Raw genomic sequence first — 26323 nt, 5'->3', positions numbered from 1 at the left:
TAGGTCCTCCATAAGTGTTTATTGAATGAATGAGTGAAACTTAGGCATCACATTTTTGCCTTAAAGATGTGCCAGCAGCTGAGGGGCTCTGCGCTCAGGTTTCTACATCCGTAAAATGACGTGGTTGGACCAGATGATAGCCCAGTGCCGGGCACAGTTCCTGAGGCTTAGCTGGCCTTCACTGACTGCTTGTTGAATGAACAGATGAATCTCTAGCACTCCACAGCCCTCAAGTGTCACAGTATTACCTCTGTGAAGGCAGGCTTCCTTCAGACATGCAGAAAACACTCGCAACCTTGGTGCGGAGACATGGGAGAGCTTGGATGGATTACAGATGTTTTCACCCTCTCAGAAATAAAATTGTTGACTCCTTGAAATAAGGCAGGATATAAAGGATGCAGCTGCCCTCTAAGGCTGAGATGACATCTCAGTTGGTTCCAAAAGAATTCAGGTAACTCTATAAAACCATCAACAGTGTGTCTCACCACTTAATTCTAATCCACAGTTGATTGTGAATATAGGGCCATCCTCAGTGACATGAGGTCTAAATTCGGCTAAGGCCGAATTTCCATGCTCAAGGGAGAGGCTGGGAGTGAGGAGGAGCCTGCACACCATTTCCCTGCCAGTTCCCAACTGCCAAGGGTTCAGACCCATTGAGTGGTTTAAGGCTCCCGCACCAACCATTCTGGAGGGCAGAGGAAGACTCTATGTCAGCCCTGGTGCCAGCCTGCAATAGCAACTGTGGTTTAGCAAAAAGAGCATTCACCCTGTGTATTGGTCAGGGTTGTCCAGATAAGCAGAACCAATAGGAAACATATTGACATATGGAGAGAGATTTTTTGGAAGGAATTGGCTCACTCAGTGTGGAGGCTGAGAAATCCTATGATCTGCCATCTGCAAGCTGCGGGCCCAGGAAAGTCTAACTGTAGTTCTAGTCCAAACCTGCAGGCCTGGGAACCAGGGCAGCCAAAAATGTAAGTCCCAGTCTGAGTCCAAAGGCCTGAGTGCCAGAGTGCCAACGTCCAAGGGCAGGAGATCGATGTCCCAGCTCAAGCAGAGAGAGGAAATTTGCCATTCATTACTCAACCATTTTTGGTATTTTTGTTTGCTTCTCTTAATATTATTTCTAATTGAAAAGCCATAATTATATATATTTTGGGGGTACATTGTGATGTTGTGATATGTGTATACAATGTAGAATGTTTAAATCAAGCTAATTAACATATTCATTGCCTCACCCATGATTTTTTTTGTGGTGAGACATTTGAAATTTACTCCCAGCAATTTTGAAATGTCCATTATTACTCCTTGTGTTCACACTGCTGTGCAATAGATCTCAAAAACATTCCTCCTATCTAATTGAAACTTTGTACCCTTTGACCAACATCTCCCTCTCCTGACCTCCCACCCCTGGTAACCACCATTCTAGCCTCTATTTCTATGAGTTCAACTATTTCAGATTCTCACATAAGTGAGATCATGCACTATTTGTCTTTCTGTGCCTGGCTTATTTAACTTAGCATAATGTCCTCCAGTTTCATTCATGTTGTTGGAAATGACAGAATTTCCTCTCGTTTAAGGGTTAATAGTATTCCATTGTGTATATATACCACATTTTATTTATCCATTCATCTGTTGATGGGTTGATTCAATGTTGTGGCTATTGTGAACAATGCTACAATGAACATGGAAATGCAGATATCTCTTCAACATACTGATTTCAGTTCCTTCAGATATATACCCAGAAGCAAGGTTGCTGGATCACATGGTGGTTCTATTTTAGTATTTTCAACAACCTCCATACTGTTTTCTATGACAACTGTACCAATTTACATTTCCACCAACAGTGTACAAGGGTTCTCTTTTCTCCACATCCTCACCAACACTTATCTTTCATCTTTCTTATAGCCATTTTAACAGGTGTGAGGTGATATCTTATTGTGATTTTAATTTGCATTTCCCTAATGATTAGGGATGTTGAGCATTTTCTCATGAACCTGTTGGCCATTTGTTTGTCTTCATTAGAGAAATCTCCATTCAGGTCCTTTGCCCATTTTTTTAATAGGGTTATGTGTTTTCTTGCTGTTGAGTTGCTTGAGTCCATTATATATTTTGAATATAAACCCTTTATCAGATGTATGGTTTGCCAATATTTTTTTCCACTCTGGGTTATCTCTTTAGTCTGTTGATTGTTTCCTTTGCTGTGCAAAAGCGTTTTAGTCTGATATAATCCAATTTGTGCAAGTTTGTTTTGTTGTCTGTGCTTTCAGGGTCATAGCCAGGAAATCATTGCCTAGATTAATGTTGTTGAACTATTCCCCTTATGTTTTTTTCTGGTAGTTTTATAGTTTCAGATCTTATATTTAAGTCTTTCATCTATTTTGAGGCAATTTTTCTTTATGGTTTGAGATAGGGATCCAATTTTATTCTTGAGCATGTGGATATCCAGTTTTCCCAACACCTTTTATTGAAGAAACTGTTGTTTCCCCATTGTATGATCTTGGCACCTTGGTCAAAAATCAACTGGCCATAAATATGTAGGTTTATTTCTGGGCTTTCTCTCCTGTTGCATTGGTCAATGTGTCTGTTTATCACAGTGCCCTGCTGTTTTGATTACTATAGCTTTGTAGTAAATTTTAAAAACAGAGAGTGTAATGCCTCCAGCTCTGTTCCTTTTGCTCAAGATTACTTTGACTATTGAAGGTCTTTTGTGGTTCCAGATGAACGTTAGGATTTTTTTTCTATTTCTGTAAAAAAATAACATTGGAGTTTTCATAAGGATTGCATTGAATCTATATGTTGCTTTGGGTAGTATGAATATTTTAACAATATTAATTCTTCAAATCCATGAATACAAGATATCTTTCCATTTATCTGTGGGTTTTTTTCCATTTCTTTCATCAGAGTTTTGTAGTTTTCAATTATACCTCCTTAGTTAAATTTACACCCAATTTTTGTTTGTTCGTTCTTTGGGTTTTTTTGTTGTTGTTGCTATCATTAATGGAGTTTTTTTTTAATTTCTCTTTCAGATAGTTTGTTGTTAGTATATAGAAATGCTACTGGCTTTTATATGCTGATTTGGTATCCTGTAACTTTACTGAACTCACTTATCAACCAAAAGTTTTTTGGTTGAGTCTTTAGGGTTTTCTATATATAAATTCAAGTCATCAGCAAACAGAGACAATTTCAGACTCCTTGCCACAGAGCTGACCATGGCTCTGGGCCACCAGCAGCATTGAAGGCCTCCACAAGACACAGTCACTACACTGCTCTAGCCATATTTACTCACAGACACCATTGATCACTCTTTCTTGCAAAAAAACTCAATCACACCCAAGAAGGGGCTGTCTATTCCTTTAAGCACTGATCCCAGATGATCTTGTTACCAATTGCCAGAGCCATTTTTTTCATCATGCAAATGTGCAGAAATCATGGCTGCTGCTTTGAGCAAATTAGGCATTTGACCAAACATATAGAAGACAAAATTCTAGCCTCTGCATCTCATCTGCTAGACTAGAATGTATTATGGCTGGCCCCTCCATCTGTCCTCTTTTTCCTTTACACATGATGAAAATCACCATCTGTGCTTGGCAAATCTCGGACCAAGAAAGGCCTTGGTGTTTCCTAGGAACAGTTCTGTTGCATGTGTACTGGAGTTGGGTAAGACTTTCCCATCTCCCCAGAGAAGGTGATGATTAGTTTGGGAAAGAACAACCAACAGGAAACCAAGGTTGGCTGTGCTGGAATACAAATGATGGGTGCAAATAACCAACAGAAAGCTTTAAGTGGTATTTTGAAAATCCTGATATCTATTTGAGAAATCATGAGAGAGCTGTTGTAAAGAGCCAGGAGCCTGCCCAAGAGAAAGGGTAGTGAATTGTGAAGGATGCTTCTACCAATTCTGTAATATTCTATTTAAAATTAAAAAATGAAACTGCAGCAAACTATTTAGATATTTCAAAATATAGTCAGTACATGGGTGTTATTTATATCATTCTCTGAACTTTTTGTGTTTGCAATGGTTTATAATAATTCCCAGAACTCTATGAAGGATTAGATTCCAAGGCTTCACAGATCAAATAAAAATTACTGTTTTAGTGGAATCATTGTGATAGAAGTGGTAGTAAAAAGTGAATCCCAATTCAATTCTGATTAATCTTAATTCTCCTCACTACCATTTATGTCAGGATCATTTTACTTAAAGGTGAAAACAGAAAATTTACCACTTATTTTCTTCTCCAGGCGCATTGTAATTTTTGGTAGGGACTTAATAGCTGTTGGTGGTGTGCCTGACATGAGTGATACAGGGAAGTGCCCTGAAGGTTACTTTTTTGTTGTTCTCCCACTGTCTCTTTCCATCTTCATAGGAGGGAAAGTTCTTCCTCTGCCCCTGGATGGAAATTGATCAACCCCATAACTGAATTGGTCATTCATTGTTAATTACAAACTAAAAAGAGTGGTCATTTTATATAGTAATTGCAATCTTAATAATTCCGATTTCATCAAGAGATAAGACTTCTCTCCCTTACCCCAACTCAGGCCAACTGTGAGGAGGAGAGGGAAATAGTCATCTCTCTTTCTAACTCCCTCCCTTCCTTAGCCTGCTAAGGCTCGATTTCCTCAAGAAGGGATTAGAGGAAAGAAGGAAGGGAGGAAGGGCCATTGGTAAAATCTCACTTGAATGGTTCTGCTGTAATGTGGCCTTGGACTCTCTGGGCCTGGTAGATATTCAAAGCAGACTCTTCCTAATTTGGGGTGGTTTCATGGGTCTCTGGAGATCCCTCACCAGCAGGTCCCTTAACTTGAGGGAATGTGCCTTATTGGGCGGTTTCTTACCCAATTTGAAACTATATGGGTCAGGGTCCTAACAAGAAGCAGATGTCAGCACTCAGATGAGACGTTGTGAAGAGAATTGGATAAAGACCTATCTACAGAGGCATAAGCAGAGTGTAGGGAAACTGCAAGGGAGAGCACCCCAGAGATAGTCACTGCAGCAAGGCAGGAAGCATTGCTGTCCCTAGGCCTGGACAAGACAGGGAGAAGTTACTGGAATTTAAAGACTGTCAGGGCTGTGCAGAAAGGCCCTGGCCATCTGATACGAGCTGTGACCTTCAGTCAAGCCATGTGTCCAGCTTGTGACCCCCGCAGAGATGTCTCCAATGAAGAAATAGCTTGGCCTCTCTCTCCTCCTACCCTCCAGTTACTTGCTGCTGTTCCCCACTGGAGGAGCCCAGACAGAAGGCAGAGGGTGTAAGGAAGGTAAAAGAGGGTGGAGAAGTCAATGAGCTAGGAATAGGCCCAGCATACCACCCCCAGGTTGCCCGCCTCCAGGTTTCCTTCTCCTGCACTCCCATTGCCCCTCTAGGTGGCCCCATGAGAAAGAATGTAAGTGTCAAGTGTTGTGGTAGAGGAGCTCAGAGGCGTGCTGGAGCCAGCTCCCACTGGCTCACAAGGGCTGATCGTGTACATTTTTTCCCAACTCCAAATTCAGGAACATCATGTTGGTAGACTGAACAGGAGTATTTGTACCCCAAAAATTGGCAAACACTGAAAATCAGGGCTTTTTTCTTCCAGAGAGCTGGTTGTTAAACACTTACCAGCACACCACTGATCCAAAATGCCCCTAACCTGCCTCTCTTCTGTGCTTATAGCCCATGTTGGGTCAACAGAAACACAGTAGTAACCCTGCTCTTGCCACTAGCAGATCATCAGCCCATGCCCCACCCTCTAGAGCTCCTGAATAAAAATTGACAGTAGTGCACTCTGGCCTTCTTGCCCCCCACCCCCAGCACCCACACAGATCCCCGAGAATTCTCAGCAAACTTTCTGCGTGGTCTCTCGGGCTCCTTCACTGCCCCTGAGGGAGGAAGAAGCATCTCCACACACACCACCCCCAAGGAGGGAGAGGAGGTAGGCTTAGGCAAACTGCTAGCTCTTTTTAAAGGAATTCTCGTCAAACATTTATTTTGGCCCTTTTCAAATGCTGATGTGAGTGTTTGGGTTGTCTAGCCAGCTCTTGCCATTTCACTTTGAAAATGTGCCAGTTCTACTGTGTGGTCTGTCTCAGAACTCACTTTTGACTCCAATATATGATAAATTATTGCCAAATGAAAGGATTAATTTACAAATTGGCTAGTAGCAGGTATGTTTTCCAAAAGAAGAGGGAGACAGCTTGATGAAGGATCCACAACTCAATTTTTAAAACTCCTGAAATTTCTCTAATTAGCCAGTCAAGAGAATCAATGGAACCCTACTAACCATCTTCATTAGAGGTTTTCATAGGAAGAATGCCTGTGCTGGCTCTTATAGGTGCAAGAAAAACTGCTCTCCCCAAAAGATCATATGCGTCCTGAGAACACTGCCCCCTGGCTGGTCCAGTGCAATAAAGATGCAGCTGGATTGTAGGCATGCCAAGTTTCCTACTAATGTCTCTAAGAAGCCACTGCACTGAGCCATATGGTCACCACGAGTCCATGAGGCTTAAGTGACAGGAGGGAGAACTGCCAAGGTACTCAGAGCTTTGAGAGAAACCTGAGTTCAGAACTTCAGGCACACTTCCAATGGAGGAGAGAGAAAGTCACAGCGGACTGGAAGGCTGCCCCTGGAGGGGTAGGCTGGGAGAGGTGCTGTGCACCAGGGAAAAAGGGGAACCTTGTGGGTCAGACCCAGAAATCACCGAGCCAGGCTCTTAGTGGTGGTGATAAGAGAAATGCAGACCAGTAACCAAAAGATGGATCTGGGGTTCCAGCAGAAGGAGTCGTGGAGAGAGATGAGAGAGAGCTCCCATTTGAACAGAGGTGACCATGAATAGGATCCATGCCAAGTTCAAGCAGTAATAAGATTAGGAATGTCTTCCCTGTGTATGGTGTATGGCCCTAGGGTCTCCTTTATATTGTCGACTGACCCTAGTACACGCTGATCCTCTGACTTTACAGTCTGCCTCCTCCACAGAGAACATGCTGGTGAGAAGGAGCAGATCTGAAGGAGAGAGGCCGCCATCCCAGGGGGACAACCTTGGACAGAGAGGCCCACAGTCGTAGCAGGGAAGATTACTCACACAGGAAGAGATGGTGGATGGCCTTCTATGAGGGGACTGTCAGGGTCTGGGTTTTCTACAAGCAGGCATCTGGCACGTTTCTGATTGTAATAAAGTACAGCCATTTATCTTCTCACAGAGTGCCCTGCTCTTCCTGAGGGGAAGGCAGTGGCAGTGAGTGCAGGGTCTGTGGCAGTGGGGGTGAGTGTGCCCAAGAAATTATCAGGTACAGCCATGTGTCCACAGGGTCATTCAGCACACCCTTAAATCTGGGCATGCTTGGGTCCGCTAAGGTGTTACAAAATCAGCACCAGGATGGATGGCAGCACTGAGCACCTGTCGGCATGTGACGGCTCCAGCTGACAATAAATTTGAGCCATTAAACAGGAAATGGTCTGATTGGGAAGCCAGAATCTTTGCCTCTGAGCTGCTGACCATTGTGGTAATTGAGCTATGAACGCCATCAATCTCCGTAAGAATAGACACTTTGACTTCTCAAACAAGGTGAGGCTGAAGTGATCTATGGTTGTGTGAGACAGCTGAGCCCCAAGGAGGCCCAGAGTGGGTATTCAGCAAATGAATCATTAGTTGGGTAGTTGGATGGCCAAGACGACCACCTGGAATGCCTCCTGGCTCTGATGTCTTGTCTGCCATGGTAGAGCCACATAACTCACTTCCCCTTCCCACGCAGGGCACTGGTTAGGTGACAGCCATGTGGGCCCCACAGCCTTTGCTCTACAGAGGCCCAGAGGGCCCCTTTTGGCTTTGGTGAATGCTTGGAAATTTCAACATCATCTTCTTTAGGATTCCTAGTCCAGCCAAGGGCATGGAACAGGCTGGCTGTGGGCATTCTGTGGGCTGACCCTGGAGAGTGGGTATATAGCTCCTCACACCTAGCAGGCAAGCTGCAAATGCCATATGGGATTGGGGCACAGGTCATGGATTTTGGTTATTAAAGGGCAGACTTCACAGGCCAGCACCAGGGGAAGACACTAAGACTGTCTCTCAGCCCCAGCCCCAGATCTGAAAGGCATTCATGGAAAAGAGCAACACCTTCAAATACCAACGACGAGTCAATACAGACTTCAATAATCTGCCCTGTGGCTTCCTTCATTATTGGAATCACTTACAGAGGAAAGAGCACCAGCTTTGAAATCGGACAGAGCCAGTTCTCCCACTAGCTCTGCTTATTAGCAGTGCCATCCTGGGCGATTACTTCCTCTATCAAAGCTCAGTTTCCCCACTTGGAGTGGGAGTTGTAGATGATACAAGACAATACATATGAAGTTCCTAACCCATGTAGCAGCTGTGCGATGGTTATGGTTATTCAGATTTTATCAAGCACCTACAAGGGCCCGATGCAGGCAGTTTCAACCTTACAGAGAGTGTGCTTTCCTGGTTGCAAACCCCTGAAGCCCTATTTACCTTTATCACAGTGGCTCCCAAAGGTCTGGAAAGCAGGCAGGCATGTAGGGGACGTGCTGGCTCCTACACACCATCCTATCTAAACTTCTGTAGGGCCTGTATTCTCAGTAACTTCTGCACAGAGTACTTGCATTGAAACTGGGCTTGAAGCCATAAGCAGTGTTTCTTAACAAGGGGTGAGCATTGGAATAGGGGACCCTATTGAGAAATTTTAACTCAGTAGGTCTGGAGTAGGGCCCAGCTGTCTGTGTGCTTTTACAAGCTCCTTAAGTGATTCTGATGTGCACCCCCAGTTGAGAACCACTGAACCAAAAAAACTATTCTGCACATTTCAAATATCAGATAACTGCGTGGGAGAGAGAGCGTTTGAGAGGAGGGCATGGGGAAGTGGGACAAGGAGTTGCAGAGATCTTTCCAGTAGAAATTATGTCAGGAAGGAGGGGGTCCACATCTTGACTGGCCTTCCCAGCAAGAGCCCCTCTGGTCCTTGCACGGCTAATTCCAAAACACCCGTGACTTCAGAGATAAGGTCAGCCTGGGACCGTGCGTCTGTGCGTCCTCCCAACTTGAAGCTTCAGTTACTGTTTGACTGCTCAGGGCTTCTTCCTGTGTGCCATTCAGACCTACAGCCACTGAGTGAAACCCTTCTCTTGCTTTTGTACTGCTTTGGAGGCAGCTGCCTCCCCACAGATGAACAGTGTGACCTCGCAGGCCACTCGGCACTGTGAGCTCCTGTGCTGCTGTCCCAGCCAGAATCCTGTCCTTGAAAGGAGGGCTCCCTGTGCCTCCTGTCAGGTGATGGGAGGCTCTGTCCCTGGCCAGAGTCCCCGTGGGGATGGAGACCTACAAAACTCAAATGCCCTTTGTAGTTACTCCCTCTTCTTCTGTTCTTGCTTAGTGGCTTTTGTTTGGTTCCCTTTGAGTTCCCAGCCCCTATTTCTCTTCAGAGGTTACTGATGAGCCAAGCCTCAGAACATATCAGAAGCAGCCAGAGGCTGTCTCCTGGTGAGGCTGCAATGCATTTCACCAAGCAGACATCACCTTGGGCAGCAGGCCCATTTGGTTGTCATGACAACGTGGGTAGTTTGTGTCGTGGGTTGTGCTGTGCCCTCATTCTGGCTTCCCAAGGTCCCTTGCCCCAGCTTTCTTTCCCAGACCCTTTCAACAGACTCCCGGCTTCCTGGCGCCACCTCCACATTAACTATTGTTCAATTTGGAGTAGCTTTGTCTTGATCAACAAAAAAAAAACACTCAACTTAGCTTTCAAAGGAATAGATCGAGCCCATTCCTCTTGTCAAAATACTCCCATCTCTCTCAAAGCCAGTGTCCTTACCATGGCTCCCAAGATCCTCCAGGGTCTGGCCTCAGTTTCTTCACTGACTTCAGCTCCCACCACGATTTCTCTTACCAACCGCTCAGGCGCCCTGGCCTTCTCATTGTTGTTAGACGCAGCAAGCAGGCTCACACCTCAGGCCCTTTGCACTTACTGTTGTACATTCTGTGCCCCGATTTCTGCATGCCTGTTCCCTTCCTCCATTCAGGTCACTGCTCAAATGTCCCCCCGCTTAGAGGCCCTCACCCACTCTACCTAGCATGGCAGTCCTCCACCCTGTCATCCTGTCTTTTTACCCAGCTTTGTCTTTCCTCATAGCACCTTCCGATCCCCAGCATGATGTTGCAGACTCAATTGTTTGTGGTTTTAGTGTCTGTCTTCCCCACTGGAATCCCCCTAGAACAGGGGCAGGTACATAGTCAATGCTCGATAAACATTTGTTAAATAAGTGGATGAGTGACTAGACTTGGATCCAAAGCCTGGCGCTGCTATTTGGTAGCTTTGTGGCATCGCACAAGCCACCCAGTCACCCTAAGCCTTGGTCTTCCTGATTGTGAAGCAGAGGTGATCATGTCTGCCAGCTGAGGTGGTGAGAATGAAAGTGGTGTTGCGCGGGGAATGGGCTTGAACGACTCCCCAGATGGCGTTGATGTTATCATTCCGTGCTTGTGTCAGCTGCATTCAGAATGTGCTCCTTGCCTAAGGCTCCCGAGCACCCCACACACTTCCAGGGCACCTGAGACTCTGTGACCTGCCAGGGAACCTGCAAGATGCCCAAGGAAAAGACAACCAGCCATGGGGTAAGGCAAGAGCCTGCCTCCTACAGAGGGGCTCTGCGTTCACATGGGGTGACCGCAGCCTTTATATGGAAAAGCAGGCCGCCCTGGCCGTCCCTCCTACCTTCTGCTGTCTGTTCACCAAGCCCTGGAGACCGCTTCTTCTGGCCGGGTGAGATGGCCCTGTGTGAGTCCAGCAGCCCTTCCTCTGCCCGCCTCCAGCAGTCTCTCACGTACTGGGCTTGCAGCAGGACGTCTAGCCAGTCACCGCAGAGTGGGGCTTCACTGAATTTCTTGGGGATGTCCTTGGGGTGGGGACAAAAGTGTTAAAAGGAGGAAGGAAATTCACAGTGTTACTTTTTTAGCAGGCTGGAAGATACCTGGGCCCATTTCTGAAACTTTTTAAAAAGGAATTGTTTGTCCATTGAAAGTCCTACCATTGTCGGTTTCATATTAAGATACTTCCTTCAGTTTATCATGTCTGATGACTTTCAAAGAAGGCCAGCAAACATGCGAGGCACTGAGTCACCCTCATGGAGTGACTCATGGAGTCTGAACACAGCACTGGGGGAAGACACTAAGAGCAGGAGGACCCCAATCTCTACCCTTGAGGGCTTCCTGTGCCTGAGACTTGGGGGGCTGTGGGTGATGTGGACAGGTGGGCTGCCTCATCTGAGCCAATAAATTGCACCAACACAGATGACAGTGTGGACTTCAGGTGGGATGTTGATGGTATCTGCATGTCCTGTGTTTAGATAATGAAATAAGACACTTGCTCTGCCAGTCTATTTAAAGTTGGCAATTGACATAAGGAAAAGGGGGGTCACTGGCACCTGGAAGATGACAGACAGAATCGTGATCCAGTTAGCATAGTTATCAATAAGCTAATGACACAAAAGACACAGGTAACAAATGGGTAAGGGAGTCAAAGGGGAAGAATAATGGCGTGACAGAATAAGGACCTCTCAGCAGACTAGGCTGCCAATAAATGTGAAGTGTTGCCTTTGGGATCAAAAGGACAATCACACTGAAACAGGACGCATTTTAACAATCACTTATTTAAAAAAATGCAAGTTTTAAAACTGACCACAAGCTTAATAGGGGCCAACCACGACAGAGCTGCTAAAAATCACAAGCAGTGTTGGGGAGGCTGTCTGGTAGAAACATTTAGCTCCTTGGAATCAGAAAAAAACAAATGGGTTCACATCCCAGCTCTGCTATTTAGTAGCTGTGTAACCTTGGGTTATCCATGGCCCTCTCTGAGACCAAGAATCTAGCTGAAACAAGATGGCAATGCCATCCTTGAAGGGTTATTTTGAGAATTAGCAATAGGGTACATGGAGGACCTAGCCCAGTGCTAGTAGAATTTGGCAGAACTTAGAACATAGAAAGTCCCCAGTAAATGGTCACTGTTAGTAATTCACCTACTACAAAAATATAGAGCTTAAATTTTTAAAAGGTAAGAGGAGCCCTATTCTACTCTATACCTTTCAGACCCATGGAAGTATTATGTCCAGACCTAGCCTTCACACTTAAGATAAATGGGAAAGTAACCAGGTCACTGAGACTTCAGGTGAGGGATTGAGCAGGAGTCAGTCTAAGAAAAAAAAGGGGGCTGGGCGCGGTGGCTCACACCTGTAATCCCAACACTTTAGGAGGCCGAGGTGGGTGGATCATGAGGTCAAGAGATCGAGACCATCCTGGCCAACATGGTGAAACCCCATCTCTACTAAAAATACAAAAATTAGCTGGGCGTGGTGGTGTGCACCACACCACTACCACACCACCCTGGGATGGACTACATCCCAGCTACTCAGGAGGCTGAGGCAGGAGAATCGCTTGAACCTGGGAGGCAGAGGTTGCAGTCAGTGGAGATCGCGCTGCTGCACTCTAGCCTGGCGACAGTGTGAGACTCCATCTCAAAAAAAAAAAAAGTTCCAGACCCATGTGATATTTTGATGTTGTTGTTCAGATATTTAAGGGACCATCAGATTAAGAAGAAAGATATGCTACGCTGCTCCAAAGAGCCAAAGTAGAGGTGAAAAGAAGTTAGCGGGAAATGTCTTCGCTCAAAAGTAGGAGGAAACAGAGCTGTCCACCATGAAATGCGCTGTCCTGCAAAGTAGTGAGCTCCTCATCCCTGCAAGTATTTGAGCAGAAAGCAGATGACCCTCTGTCAGAAATGTTATACAAGGGATTTTTGAATCCAAGTTTCCTGAAGTTAGCCACATAACTTGGGCAGTTTACCCTCTTTGAACCTCAATATCCTTATCTGTAAAATGGGCATAATAACACTTATCACAAATAAATGCTATAAGGATTCAGTCTGAGCATGTCTGGAAGCACATGGACTGTAGCAGAGTCTTCCCTACATAGAGTAAAAAGCAGGGCTGTACGACTTCTAGGATGTTGTCTGTGGAGCTCAGAAAAGCAGGGCAACCACGAAGAGACTCCTAGAAGAATAAAAAGTCCCCACACTCTGGGCTAGGAGACAGCCAGCTTCAGATGAGCACACTAGCCAAAGCAGGCAACCAGGCACCAGTGGCAGTCATGTGGGGGAAGACAGAGGTCGGCATCAGCAGGGACGCAGACACACGCAGCAGCTGATCCCTGCTGACGTGCTCAGCCCTCCCCTGGGCCTCATGATGGTCCCGTCGCCAAGGCTTGGGCTCATCCCTGGTTGTGAATTAACATGGCCTGCATTCATCAGGCTTGAGAACCACTGCTGCAGAGGGAGTGAAAAACAGGAGACACGATTCTGAGGCTGGAAATTAAGCACCTCCACTTGTGCAGAGAAAGATGTCAGATGGTTTAGAGAGGTTTCCTTTTTTTGTGAAGGGCTTTTGTTTTTGTTTATCTGTTTGTTTTTGTTTGTTTGTTTGAGATGGAGTTTCTCTCTTGTTGCCCAAGCTGGAGTGCAATGGCATGATCTCGGCTCACTGCAACCTCCGCCTCCCAGGTTCAAGCAATTCTCCTGCCTCAGCCTCCCGAGTAGCTGGGATTATAGGCGCCCGCCACCACGCCCAGCTAATTTTTGTATTTTTAGTAGAGACGGGGTTTGACCATGTTGGCCAGGCCAGTCTCGAACTCCTAACCTCAGGTGATCCTCCTGCCTCGGCCTCCCAAAGTGCTGGGATTACAAGCGTGAGCCACTGTGCCCGGCCCTGAAGGGCTCTTTATCAGAGGATGGGGAAATGCTATTTTGCGTCTTCCCTGGAAACTCAACAGGAAATGAATGAGCTCAATAGTAAAAGGATTAGTAGACACAGAGGAAGATTCCCTTCCAGTGACAGATGTTGGCAGTGGGAGGGACAGCAGAGGGACAATAACCCTGGAAGCTGCTCCTCTCAGGGCTTTCAGCTGAGCAGAGGTTGCCACCAAGAGGCCCCAGAAGGAACTCACAGGGGCTCCTTTCTTCTTGGGGTGCCCTTGAACTCTGTCATCTGCCCAAATATCACACTCTTCCTTTTACCTTTCTTTCTCACCATCCCATTGGCACCTTCCTTCTACAGGAATCTCGGAAAACATGGCCGTGCCTCTGATGCCAGACCAGCAGGAGGAGAAGCTGCGATCACAACTGGAGGAAGAAAAGAGAAGGTGCCCTTCCTTTTAGCCACACACAGTCCGAGCCCAGCCTCCCAGGGTTTCAGTGTCGTCCTGGAGCTTCCCAGGGCTGCAGCTACTCAGGGATGTGGGTCCAGCAGCTGGATCCTAGAACAGCAGGAGGAGGAGGGGCTGCCTTTGAGCAGGCAGGTGTGAAAGGCAGGACCCCAGGCAGTGTGAGGTTAGAATGCAGAACAAGCCAAGCCAGGCCTGGGAAGCAGCTGGGCTTGTCCACTGCTGCCACCTACGGGAGCCAAGAAATATGACCACGGTGGTTTTCCGCACGCCTATGGCTGAAGTCCACTTCCCTCGGAGTCCTGAGAACGTCATACTCTCACGCAGCCGCAGGCATTTGGGGTCTCCAAACAACTTCACTTACAGAGTGAGGAGCCTCAAGCATAAACAGGCATGTAGCCATTCCTGATATACAGCATGGTCACCGAATCTTGCTCCACATGCTGATCAAGCTGCATCCACTCATTCATTGATGCATTTAGCACATGTGTGCTCTCTCCCATGCCATGGGTAGGCTCTGGAGAGACTACAGTCATCTTCCCTGCCTCAAGGAGCTGGTGGTGTCACTGCAGCACACTCCCTGCCCCACCCCAACCCCCAGCTGACCTGGCATGCACTGCCGCCCCTGCCCCCCGACGCACACCCAGGAGATCAAAGCCCCAGGCGCTGGTCTTCAGGTCGCTCCTGGCAGATGTGCAGGTGTCTTCCTACAGAAGTCTACCTGAGCACACACGCGGCTGTCGCTCTCCACTCCCTTGGGGCCCTCGCCAGTCGTCCACCTTCTCCCTCGCTCTGTTCATTTTCCTTAGTTTCTTTCCAACACCCCCCGCTTTTTTTTTTTTTTTTTTGAGATGGAGCCTCACTTTGTTTCCCAGGCTGCAGCGCAGTGGTGTGATCTTGGCTCACTGCAAACTCCATCTCCCGGGTTCAAGCAGTTCTCCTGCCTCAGCCTCTTGAGTAGCTGGGATTACAGCCATGCACCACAACACCCAGCTAATTGTGTATTTTTAGTAGAAACATGGTTTCACCATGTAGGCTCAGGTTGGTCTCAAACTCCTGACCTCAGGTGATCCACCCGCCTCAGCCTCCCAAAGTGCTGGGATTACAGGTGTGAACCACCACACCCAGCCTCCAACCCATTCTTCTTGTGTCTTTACTCCATCTTCATCTTGTCCCCTTGGCCCACATTTCCAATCTCAGTGTCACCTTAGAGGCCAACTTATCTCTTCGGCCTGGCTATTGGACTGTTTCCTATTGGACACTTTCTGATTCATTATAGCATTCTCAAAACCAATATATGTATGCGTTCATAAGCACAGTGTTACTTTTGGTCCTCAGCATGAAGGTGAGCCAGCGGAATGGTGAGGCAGTTAAGACTGTGGTTCTAGAACCAGACCACCTGGGTTCAAATCCTGGCTCCTCAGTTATCTCTGTCCCATAGAGCAAGTTATATAACCTCTTCATACCTGTCTCAGGTTCCGAATCTGTAAAATGGAGGTGATAATCATAGTATCTCCTTCATAGGGTTGTGAGGAGAATTAAATGAGTTTATATATGTTGAGTGCCTGCAGCAATGCTTATCCCTTAGTAAGTGCTCAGCAAATGGCAGTTCTCATTCTTGGGGGAGAGGCTATTCATCTCACACACAGATTCCCATGGGCCTACTGGACCAAAATGTCTCCGTCTGCTTCTCTGTGATGGACTCAAACCCTGGTACCACAGCCTGGCCTCCGAAGCTCCTATAGGGTCCCAGTCCCTGAGCACCAGGGCAGCTCTGACGGGATTCTGAGGCACGGGCCCCATTCATTTACAGCCCTGCATCCATGCCGTGCTTTCAAGACAGCAGTGCCCTGACTCTTCCCCGATTCCACCACAGGTATAAAACAATGTTCACTCGCCTGAAAGCCCTGAAGGTGGAGATCGAGCACTTGCAGCTGCTCATGGACAAAGCCAAGGTGAAGCTACAGAAAGAGTTTGAAGTCTGGTGGGCAGAGGAGGCCACCAACCTGCAGGTATGGCCTGGGGAACATCAGGGAAGCTGGGGAGGGGCCACTCATGCAGCCCCATTGGGGCTGTCAAGAGACACAGTGGGGGCTTTGACCCACAGGCCCCCATGCTCTCAGCCCCTGCTCATGAAGCAGGTGCTCACTGTAGTAACAAGGATGACAAAAGGGCAGGGGTTCATTGTTTCCTCGCTCTCATGCCTAAAATTCTGCCTGATTAATGGAAAAATTAGGGATAAAAGATGCAGCTCCCAAAAATCAGTGGGTTTGCCACCAATGCTTTGTGTAATATTCTCCACTGATTTCCTACTGACATTTTATTGTTTTTCTTATCATAGTCATATATATGTGAATATGAATTATAGAAATTTTACTAGGCAGAAAAACACAAAGAAGAAAGTAAAAATCGCCATAATTCCTCTACTTAAATGTAACTGATATTAACATGTTTGATTATATTCTTTTACCTTGATTTCTATGCATATATATCCATATGTTTTTGTACAAATAGAATCAGGCTGGGCACGGTGGCTCATGCCTGTAATCCCAGCACTTCAGAAGGCTGATCACTTGAGCCCAGGAGTTCAAGACCAGCCTGGTTAACATGGCAAGACCCTGTCTCTACCAAAATGAACATAAAAATGATTAGCCAGGTTAATTATGTGGTAGTATGTGCCTATAGTCTCAGCTACCTGGGAGTCTGAGATGGGCAGAGTGCTTGAGCCTGGGAGGTCGAGGCTGCAGTGAGCAGTGATAGACCCACTGCACTCCAGCCTGGGTGACTGAGCAAGGCCCTGTCTCAAAATAATAATAATAATAATAATAATAATAATAAATCACATAGCTGTTCAAGTATCGCAAATGGCTTTTAAAAATTAATTGTATAGCATGGCTACTTTTTCATGTTATTATCCTACAGCATTGTTTTAATGGCTGTTACTGTTCCATCATGTAAATATGTTTTAATCTCCTATCGTTGAATATTTAGGTTGTTTCTAGTTTTTTACTCAAAACATATTTGCAGATAATTTTTTGCATATTTCCTAGACAAATTCTTAGAAGTTTTCTGTTTGATGAAGGCTAAAATGACCTTTCCATAAGTGTTAGCACAAAATCCCAGTTTCAGTTTTCCTCATGTAATGCCTCAGTTGTGGCACAGCGGAAGTGCTAAAATACGCACAATCAGATCCCTTTTCTGGCTGGCAGAATGCTTACTGATTATCTGACAGGCTGATCCCTTCATTTTAAGGACAAGAAAACTGAGAGCCAGAGAAGATGATTTGCCAAGGACATAGCCAAGCAATAACCAGTGTGATAGCAAGTGGCCACACGGCAGGACAATGGAGAAGAATATTTGGATAAAATTAAATACACGAGATAACAAAGAAAACTAGTTAGGATGAAATACGGTTATCAAAATATTTTGAGTTATGGTATAGTAATACGTGTACCACTTTTAAAACGCATTAATTAATAAGATCTAGGTGTAGGCCCAATATTTATCATAACTTCAAAGTCATGATGAAATGACACAATATTTCAAGATCTCTACACCAACTGTCAGGTGATATGAAAATATGCTTGATTTCCGTTGGTGACAAAGTCACAGGTATTGCTAATACTTCTGTGGTTTGTTGTCTACATTTATCACTGAAAGAAATAATTTCAGGTAGCAGCTAGGGAAAATACAGCTGTGATTGGCTCCCATCCACATTGGCAGAGCCCCTGGATTCTGTCTGTGGATTCCAGGTTAAGAGCCCTTCCTGGCAAGTTCATCAGTGAATGAGGCCTTCCCCAGCTGGTGCCCGAGGGAGTCCACCACTGACCGGTCGACAAGGGTCATACCAGCGAAACTCAGGAAGTGTCCAGGCAAAGCTGACACATTCAGACAGTGTATGACTTACAGAGACAGCGAAAGCCAGAGTAGGCAAGGGTGCCAGCTCCATGTGTCCCCTGCCCCACAGGATGTCACTGAAACAAAAGGGACCAGATGACAGCAAGGGGGATGGTGGGATACACTGGTACAGAGGGGCCAATTCCATGCTGCCCCTGAGCAGTTCTATAGCCTGCAACTGTACCCTCAGCGGGCAGAGGCAGAAAGCTCCAAACCTCATCAGAACAAGAGAGGTGACAAGAAACTTCTAGGATAGCCTTCTGGGAAGATAGGGAAGCAAGTGGGAAATAACCTAGTAGCAACCACTCACAAGCTTCCTGTATGCACTCACGTTCCAGGAGGCTTACAGGGCATTCTGCCAAGACTTAGACCAGCTGTGATCTATGCCTTGCTCTTGAGGCCTATGTGGGGACATGCAGCTTGCACAGCACCATGGCAGAGCTGTTTCCCTACACAAAGTGCTCGGTGGATGTCTCCTGACTTTAGTAGGGGGTCTTTGGGACAAGGAGAAGCAAAACCAGAAAGTATTTTTGAAGAATGAAGATAACATTTTAAACATTTTTTTTTCTATCTTTAAAAAGGAATACATGTTCAACTTGGAAAACTTGGAAAGCACAGGAAAGCATAAAGAATAAATTAAACATTACCCATAATTCTTTACCATCCCTAGACAATATGTTGAAGCTATCGTTATGGTCATTACCATGTCTAGATTTGTTTTTGGCCATATACCTTGTGTACACTAACTTTTATAGCTGGCTTGTTCCCCTTAAGAATTACATCAAGGCCGGGTATAGTGGCTCATTCCTGTAATCCCAGCACTTTGGGAGGCCAAGGTGAGCAGATCACCTGAGGTCAGGAGTTCGAGACCAGCCTGGCCAACATGGTGAAACCCCGTCTCTACTATAAATACAAAAATTTGCCGGGCATGATGGCGGGTGCCTACAATCCCAGCTACTCGGGAGGCTGAGGCAGGAGAATTGCTTGAACCCAGAAGGCAGAGGTTGCAGTGAGCTGAGAACACGCCACTGCACTCCAGCCTGGGCGACAGAGCGAGACTCCATCTCAAAAAAAAAAAAAAAAAAAAAGAATTACATCAAAAACATCTTCCTATGTCATTAGATTCAAGTTAACACTGTGAAACTCCTTCTGGGGCCAACAGGTAAATTCTCCAGCAGTGAATTCACTCGATCACACGAAGCCGTTTCTCCAGACATCTGACTCCCAGCATGAACGGTCCCAACTCCTCTCTAACAAAAGGTAAGGTGAGAACTCACCGGAGGTGTTAGAGTTCCCAGAAAAGGCTCCCTACCTTTCTCTTTAACCTATTCCTGTGGCTCTCATGTCTCCTGATAAGCCATATGATCCAGCAGGATTAATTCCTTTTACCGTTTAATTAGTCGTAGATACTCAAGACAGTGGCTTTCAAGTTAGTTGGAGTGCACACCCCTTCAGTCCCTCACTCTGACAGCCAGTAGACCTACTGCCATGGTAACAAGAGACAAGAGGTTTCACAATCAAGCCCTGGTCCTGCCTCCTGAGTGGGAAGAAGGGATTGGCAGGAATGGAACAGGGTCATAGCATGGGAGAAGGGGGTTTGGGGGACAGTGGTGGTGGGACAGTTGGTAGCCCGCCTACTGAGGCACAGGGGAGCTCTTCGTCCTAGCCAGGATTCAGGTAGCCTCCAAAAACACCACATGAGGATGGCCCAGAGCCAGTCTCCCTACATGACGGGATGACCAGCAGGGACTCTACTTCCCCACAACCATGTTATTGTCTCTTTCCAACCACACAACCCAGGGGGTAGCACCGATGAAGCACGCCTCCTGCCATTGTCCATCTGATGCCAGAGGCCAGGATAGTATGTGTGGGGCCTCCGTCTCTGCCACCAAGGAGCAATCCTTTGGGTTTGAAGGGGTGCTGAGCCCTCACGTTAGAAATATAAAATAGGGCTTTAAAAAAGGTGTCAGAGGGCCGGGCACGGTGGCTCATGCCTGTAATCCCAGCACTTTGGGAGGCCAAGGTGGGTGGATCACCTGAGGTCAGGAGTTCAAGACTAGCCTGGCCAACATGGGGAAGCCTATCTCTACTAAAAATACAAAAATTAGCCAGGTGCGGTGGCACACGCCTGTAATCCCAGCTACTTGGGGGGCTGAGGCAGGAGAATCACTTGAACCCAGGAGGCAGAGGTTGTAGTGAGCTGAGATCGTGCCACTGCACTCCAGCCTGGGCGACAGAGACTCCGTCTCAAAAAAAAAAAAGAAGAAGGTGTCAGACAGTCCCCATGATATGATGTGATAAGAGTGGCACTCTACCTCTGTGGCCTTTCTCTCAGAAACCCATAACATCAGTCAAAGAATGAGGAAAACATCAGACACATCCCAATGGAAGGATACTCTACAAAATACTGACTAGCATGCCTCAAATTGTCAAGGTCCCCAAAAACCAAGTGTGAGACTCGGTCACAGCCAAGAGGAGCCTAGGGAGACACACCACCGAGATGTAAAGTGGCGTCCTGGGTGGGAGCCTGGAACAGAAAAAGGCTTTAGGGAAAAACTAAGAAAAGTCCAGTAAAGTATGGCCTTTAGTTAATAACAATGTATCAATATCGGTTCAGTGATTGTGGCAAATGAACCACACTAAGGTAAAACTGCCTGATAGGGGAAGCTGGGTACAGGCTACATGGGATCTCCATGCACTATCTTTCCAACTTTTCTGTAAATGTAAAACTATTCCTTAAAAAAAAAAAAAGTATTCTTAAAAAACAACTATTGGCCAGGCGTGGTGGCTCATGCTTGTAATCCCAGCATTTGGGGAGGCTGAGACGGGCGGATCACCTGAGGTCAGGAGTTCAAGACCAGCCTGGCCAACATGGTGAAACCCCATCTCTACTAAAAATACAAAAATACCAGGTGTGGTGGTGCATGCCTGTAATCTCAGCCACTCGGGAGGCTGAGGCAGGAGAATCGCTGGAACCCAGGAGGTGGAGGTTGCAGTGAGCCGAGATCGCACCACTGCACTCCAGCCTGGGCGACAGAGCGAGACTCTGCCTCAAAAAAAAAAAAAAAGACTCTTCTTAAAATTAAAAGGCCAGCCAGTGAGCCCTCAACACCAACCAGGTTGAGATTTTCCTTGGACTTTCCCAGATCCTCCAATCTGGCTGTTGGTGCCAGCACTTCAGCCTGTATTCTAATTTTTTGGAGTGCCTTTGTTTTTATACTTAAAGAAAAAAAAGTTTAATGTATATAGATACATATATATGTGTATGTGTATATATATAAAACAAAAGATCAATATGCAGAATATAAACAACTCCTATGGATCAATGAAATGAAAAACATTCTTTTTTTCTTTGAGACAGGGTTTCACTCTCACTCATGCTGGAGTACAGCAGTGTGATCACGGCTCACTGCAGCCTCGACCTCCTGGGCTCAGGCAATCCTCCTGCCTCAGCCTCCTGAGTAGTTGGGATTACAGGCACGTGCCACCATACATGGCTAATTTAAAAATATAGATATTGTTTGTAGAGGAAGAGTCTCACCATGTTGCCCAGGCTGGTCTTGAATTTCTTGGCTCAAGTGATCCTCCCACCTTGGCCTCTCAAAGTGCTGGGATTGCAGGTGTGAGCACCACACCTGGCCAACATTTTTTAAATGGGCATGGGCAGGCAGTTCATGGAAGACAGGTGCTCAACTTCACTAGTCATTAGCAATGCAAACTAAAACAAGGCAGTAGCACTTTTCTACCTATCAGACTGTTGAAATTAATGAAATCATGGTATAGCAGCAAGTGCTGATTGCATGGTGGGGCAGCGGGTCCTGTCCTAGGCTGCTTGCTGTGGGCCACTCTCTCAAGGGCTTTCCCAATGCTTACCCAATTAGTGACCACCATGACTTTGAGGCCAGGCCCTATTATAACCATTCTCAGCTTCCAGATGAGGCAACGGAGAAGTAGGTCAAATGACTTGTACCAAGGTCATTCAGCTAGAAAGCAGCTTTTGTCACCTATTCCATATTTTCTTCTAGTTCCTACATCATTGTGTGTTTTTACATTTAGATCTTTAATCTTGCATTGTATCTTTGCATATGGGATGAGGTAAGGACATAACTTCTTTTTTCCAAATGGATAGATGTCCCATGTGAGCCAATTTGGGATATGATCATCTGTCCAAGCCTAAACACTTTCAGCCCCACCAAACCTACTCCCTTGCTTCCACAGTGGCAAGACTGGGGTTCTCCCTGGGTCTTCTAGCCTCAGTTTCCTGCCCTGCAGTATGGATGCTGAACAAGATGGGGGCTTAAAAACCTGGTCTGTGTACCCTGCAAGGGCAGCCTGAGACAGGAGGGTGGCAACTCAGCTAGCCAGCAGGTCACCGTTGCAGGGCAGCAGGTCACATGCTAGCCATGCCTTCCATCCCAGATGGCCTTCAGGGCTAAGCTATGTTGCAACAGGAGGGAGCAAATGTCCACGTGACCGTTCTCAGGAGCCTTATATAGGCTTGTCATTGCCATCATCATCTATCAATCTGGGCTTGGACCCATGTGAAAGCAGAGGCCATGCAATGTCAGTGTGCCCTCAGTAGCAGTCCTGCTGCAGAGCAGTGGCACCCCCATGGGTCTGGGCATCACACTTAGCTCCACTTAGCAGTAGGAACTGGCACACAGCATAGTGCCCATTGTGGCTGGCATAGTGCCATCCTGAAGTCCATCTCTCCAGCATCTGCTGCATGCCGGACACCGCACTAGGGAAGGAGCCACTGGGCCCATCTGCCCAGGGCTACAGCACCGCCATCCCAGACCCAGTGCCCTCTCACTGCCTCACATTCTGGTTTTAGGACACATCTCCTATGTGAGCCCCCGAGCCCAGGGTCAATAACTGACATGATGTGTTTTGTTTGGCTAGCCTGGTGTTTTGGAAGACAATGCAGATTCATGAAAGAAAAATTTGATGTTGGACTTTATTTAAAATTAAAACACCATTCTGCAAAAGATGTTTTTAAAAGAATTAAAAGACAAGCTACAGACTGGGAGAAAATATTTGCAAAACATATATCTGATAAAGGACTTGTATCTGAAGTATACAAAGAACTCTAAAAATTCAACAATAAGAAAATAAACAACTCAGTTTAAAAGTGGGCAAAAGATCTGAACAGCCACTTCACCAAAGAAGAGATACAGATGGCAAATAAGTACATGACAAGGTACACAACATCCTGTGTCACACAGGGAAATACAAATTAGAACAACAATGAGATACCACTACATACATATTAGAATGGCTAAAATAAAAAAAAAATGACAATTCCAAATGCCGGTGAGGATGTTGAGCAATAGGAACTCTCATTCATTACTAGAGGGAATGCAAAATGGTTTTGCACTCCCACAGCCACTTTGGAAGACAGTTTGATGGATTCTTGCAAAGCTAAATATGATCTTACCATACAATCCAGCAATTGCATTTTAGTTATTTACCTAATTGAGGTGAAAACTTATGTCCACAAAAAAAAAACAGAATATGATTGTTCATAGTAGCTTTTTGTATACTTATTTATAATTGCCCAAAACTGAAAGCCACCAAGATGTCCTCCAAAAAGTGAATGAATAAACAAACCATGGAATATTATTCAGCTATCAAGTCTGGGTGCAGTGGCTCAGGCCTGTTATCCCAGCACTTTGGGAGGCCAAGGTGGGTGGATCACTTGAGGTCAGGAATTCAAGAGCAGCCTGGCCAACATGGTGAAACCCAACCTCTACTAAAAATACAAAAATTTGCCACGGATATTGGCATGCACGTGTAATCCCAGCTACTTGGAAGGCTGAGGCAGGAGAATCGCTTGAACCGAGGAGGCAGAGGTTGCAGTGAGCCGAGATCAAGCCACTGCACTCCAGCCTGGGTGACAGAGCAAGACTCCGTCTCAAAAAAAAAAAAAAAGAGCTATCAGGCCATGAAAAGTGATGAACCCGCAATGCATATTGTTTAGTGAAAGATGCTCATATGAAAAGACTATGTATTATATGATTCCAACTATATAACATTCTGGAACAGGCAAAATTATGGACACAGTGAAATAGTCAGTGGTTGTCATGGACTTGTAGGGAGGAAAGGATGAATAGATGGAGCACAGGGAATTTTGGGGGCAGTGAAACTATTCTGTATGATATTGTAATGTTGCATAGATGATGTCATGTATTTGTCAAAATCCATAGAGCTGTACAGCACAAAGAGTGAACCCCTGCATAAACCACGGACTTTAGTTCATAATAATGTATCTATATTCATTCACCAGTTATAAAAAATTTATCACACTAATACAAAATGTTAATAATAAGGAAAACTGAAAGGTGGGGAAGAGGAGTATAAGGGAATTCTCTGTACTATCTGCTCAATTTTCTGTAAACTTAAAACTTCTCTAAATAATAGTCTATTGATTTTTAAAACTGCAGAAGCAGAATAACTAGGCAGCTGCACTATGCCATGGCAATGCAGGCAGCTTAGCATTTGTGCCCTGCACCTGGCCCACTCCATGCATTCACCTGGGCACCTGCCAACCTCTAGAGGCCAGTAAATTTGAATTCCAACCCCTGCATACCTGCACCTTCCACACACGGAGCCCTCTCGCTGAAACTCCAGGACTCCACACAGCATATCTGAAAAACACAACGAGGAGGACTCAGCTTCCTCAACCATTGCTCTGGCTCTGTGCTGAGCCCCTGTGTATCTGCCCCATGAGAATAAGCTCTCCTTTCAGCTGTGAGGCTCAGAACCCCTGGCTATTTCTCTACCCTCTTTTCTGATCTCTTGGGTAGCTTCTACTGGTAGCAGTATCCTGCTCAGCGAGTAGAAAGCCCTGTCTCTCATTTTTCCTTTGGCTTCAAAGACATTGAAGTGTGTACATGTGCATGTGTGTGTGTGTGGGGGGGGGGGGCAGGTGTGTCAGCAAGGGGCCTGACAGATGCAAGGTAGAAATACACTATGCTTGCCCAGGGACAGTGGTTCATGCCTGTAATCCCAGTACTTTGGGAGGCTAAAGCCGGTGGATTGCTTGAGCCAGGAGTTCAATACCAGCCTGGGCAACAAGGTGAAACCCCGCCTCTACAACAAAATATGAAAATATCCTTCCCTCCCCACAAATCCATAGCCGGGTGTGGTGGCACATGCCTGTAGTCCCAGCTACTCAGGAGGCTGAGATGGGAGGATATTTTGAGCCCAGAAGGTCAAGGCTATAGTGAGCCAAGATCTGCACCACTGCACTCTAGTCTGGGTGACAGAGTGAGACCCTGTCTCAAAAAGAGAAAAAAAAAAAAAGAAAAGAAATACACTGTGCTTGCAAAAAAAAAAAAAATTTAATCCTAGTGTTCAGAACCTTGAATTTGAAAGGTGTGCATCAAATCACCCACAGGAGCTTTTCCGAAAATCCTGCTCCCAGAGTCCCCACTCCCACCCCAAGCCCCTTCAGTGACTGCTGGCAGAAGGGTCTTGGGGAAGATGGCTCTCAGGCAGCCCTAGAGCGCTGTTCAGCCCTGTCCCCTGTGGTGGCTGCCGGCGAGCTGGTTGGGTGCTCTAATTCCTGGGCAGAGATCACTGAGTGTCCTGAACAGTGTTTGTTAAAACACCTCAACTCGAGTGGGTGGCTGCCCCATATTTCCTCCTCCAACAGTTGTTGGAGTGCCAGCGTTCCTGGATGGGACGGTCACACTAGGCAGGTGAGAGGAAAAGTAACCCCGCCAGAGACTGGAAAGGAAGAGCTCTAGGGGCTCCACCTCTGACAAAGAAATCCTTGCCACTTGCTTTAGATGCTGGTAGTAACGGGCCCACAGAACTCTGCCACGGTAAGCCGGGTAGGGAACCCTGTCTCAGGCCATCATGGCATCTCAGACATTCCCTGTGAACATCTCACGTGGAGGATTCGCTGTTGGCATTCCCACGTTCCCAAGGGAGACAGCATTGGCCTCCTCTGACGGTAATAATATCTCGTAGCCTTTGTAGAGGGCCCTCCTGGGCCAGGTGCAAAATACATGAGCACTGTGCCTACTATCATGGTCCCCCACTTTACAGGTGAAAAAAATGCAGGCTCAGAGAGATGAAGTAGCTTGCCCAGGGTCACCAGCTAATCAGTGGTGGACTCAAACCCAGGCCTGTCGGAGTCGTGCACTCCCCTCATTCCTCACAGCAGTTGTGTTTAGGATCAATGACTGCCTTTTAGGGACACATGTCCATAATGTTATCTAGTAGGTGTTG

At 46.3% G+C, this 26323-nt stretch overlaps 1 protein-coding gene and 1 pseudogene across 2 annotated transcripts in view; one reads left to right on the top strand and one right to left on the bottom strand.

Annotated features, from left to right (window-relative positions):
• Positions 1 to 26323, top strand: part of KIF6 (kinesin family member 6) — a 389937-nt gene that overhangs the window by 343396 nt on the left and 20218 nt on the right. For both annotated transcript variants that reach the window (XM_003833335.7, XM_034962039.3), the window contains exons 17-19: positions 14083 to 14167; positions 16065 to 16200; positions 19248 to 19345. In XM_003833335.7, the coding sequence (XP_003833383.2) occupies positions 14083 to 14167; positions 16065 to 16200; positions 19248 to 19345 (319 nt within the window). The remainder of the gene's footprint in view (positions 1 to 14082; positions 14168 to 16064; positions 16201 to 19247; positions 19346 to 26323) is intronic.
• On the bottom strand, positions 22176 to 22879 carry LOC112440123 (ankyrin repeat domain-containing protein 39-like; annotated as a pseudogene).

The sequence above is a fragment of the Pan paniscus genome, chromosome 5 (assembly GCF_029289425.2).
Source record: "Pan paniscus chromosome 5, NHGRI_mPanPan1-v2.0_pri, whole genome shotgun sequence".
Taxonomy (NCBI): Eukaryota; Metazoa; Chordata; class Mammalia; order Primates; family Hominidae; genus Pan; species Pan paniscus.
The sequence above is the reverse complement of the archived record's forward strand: the minus strand, read 5'-3'. Positions and strand labels throughout refer to the sequence as shown.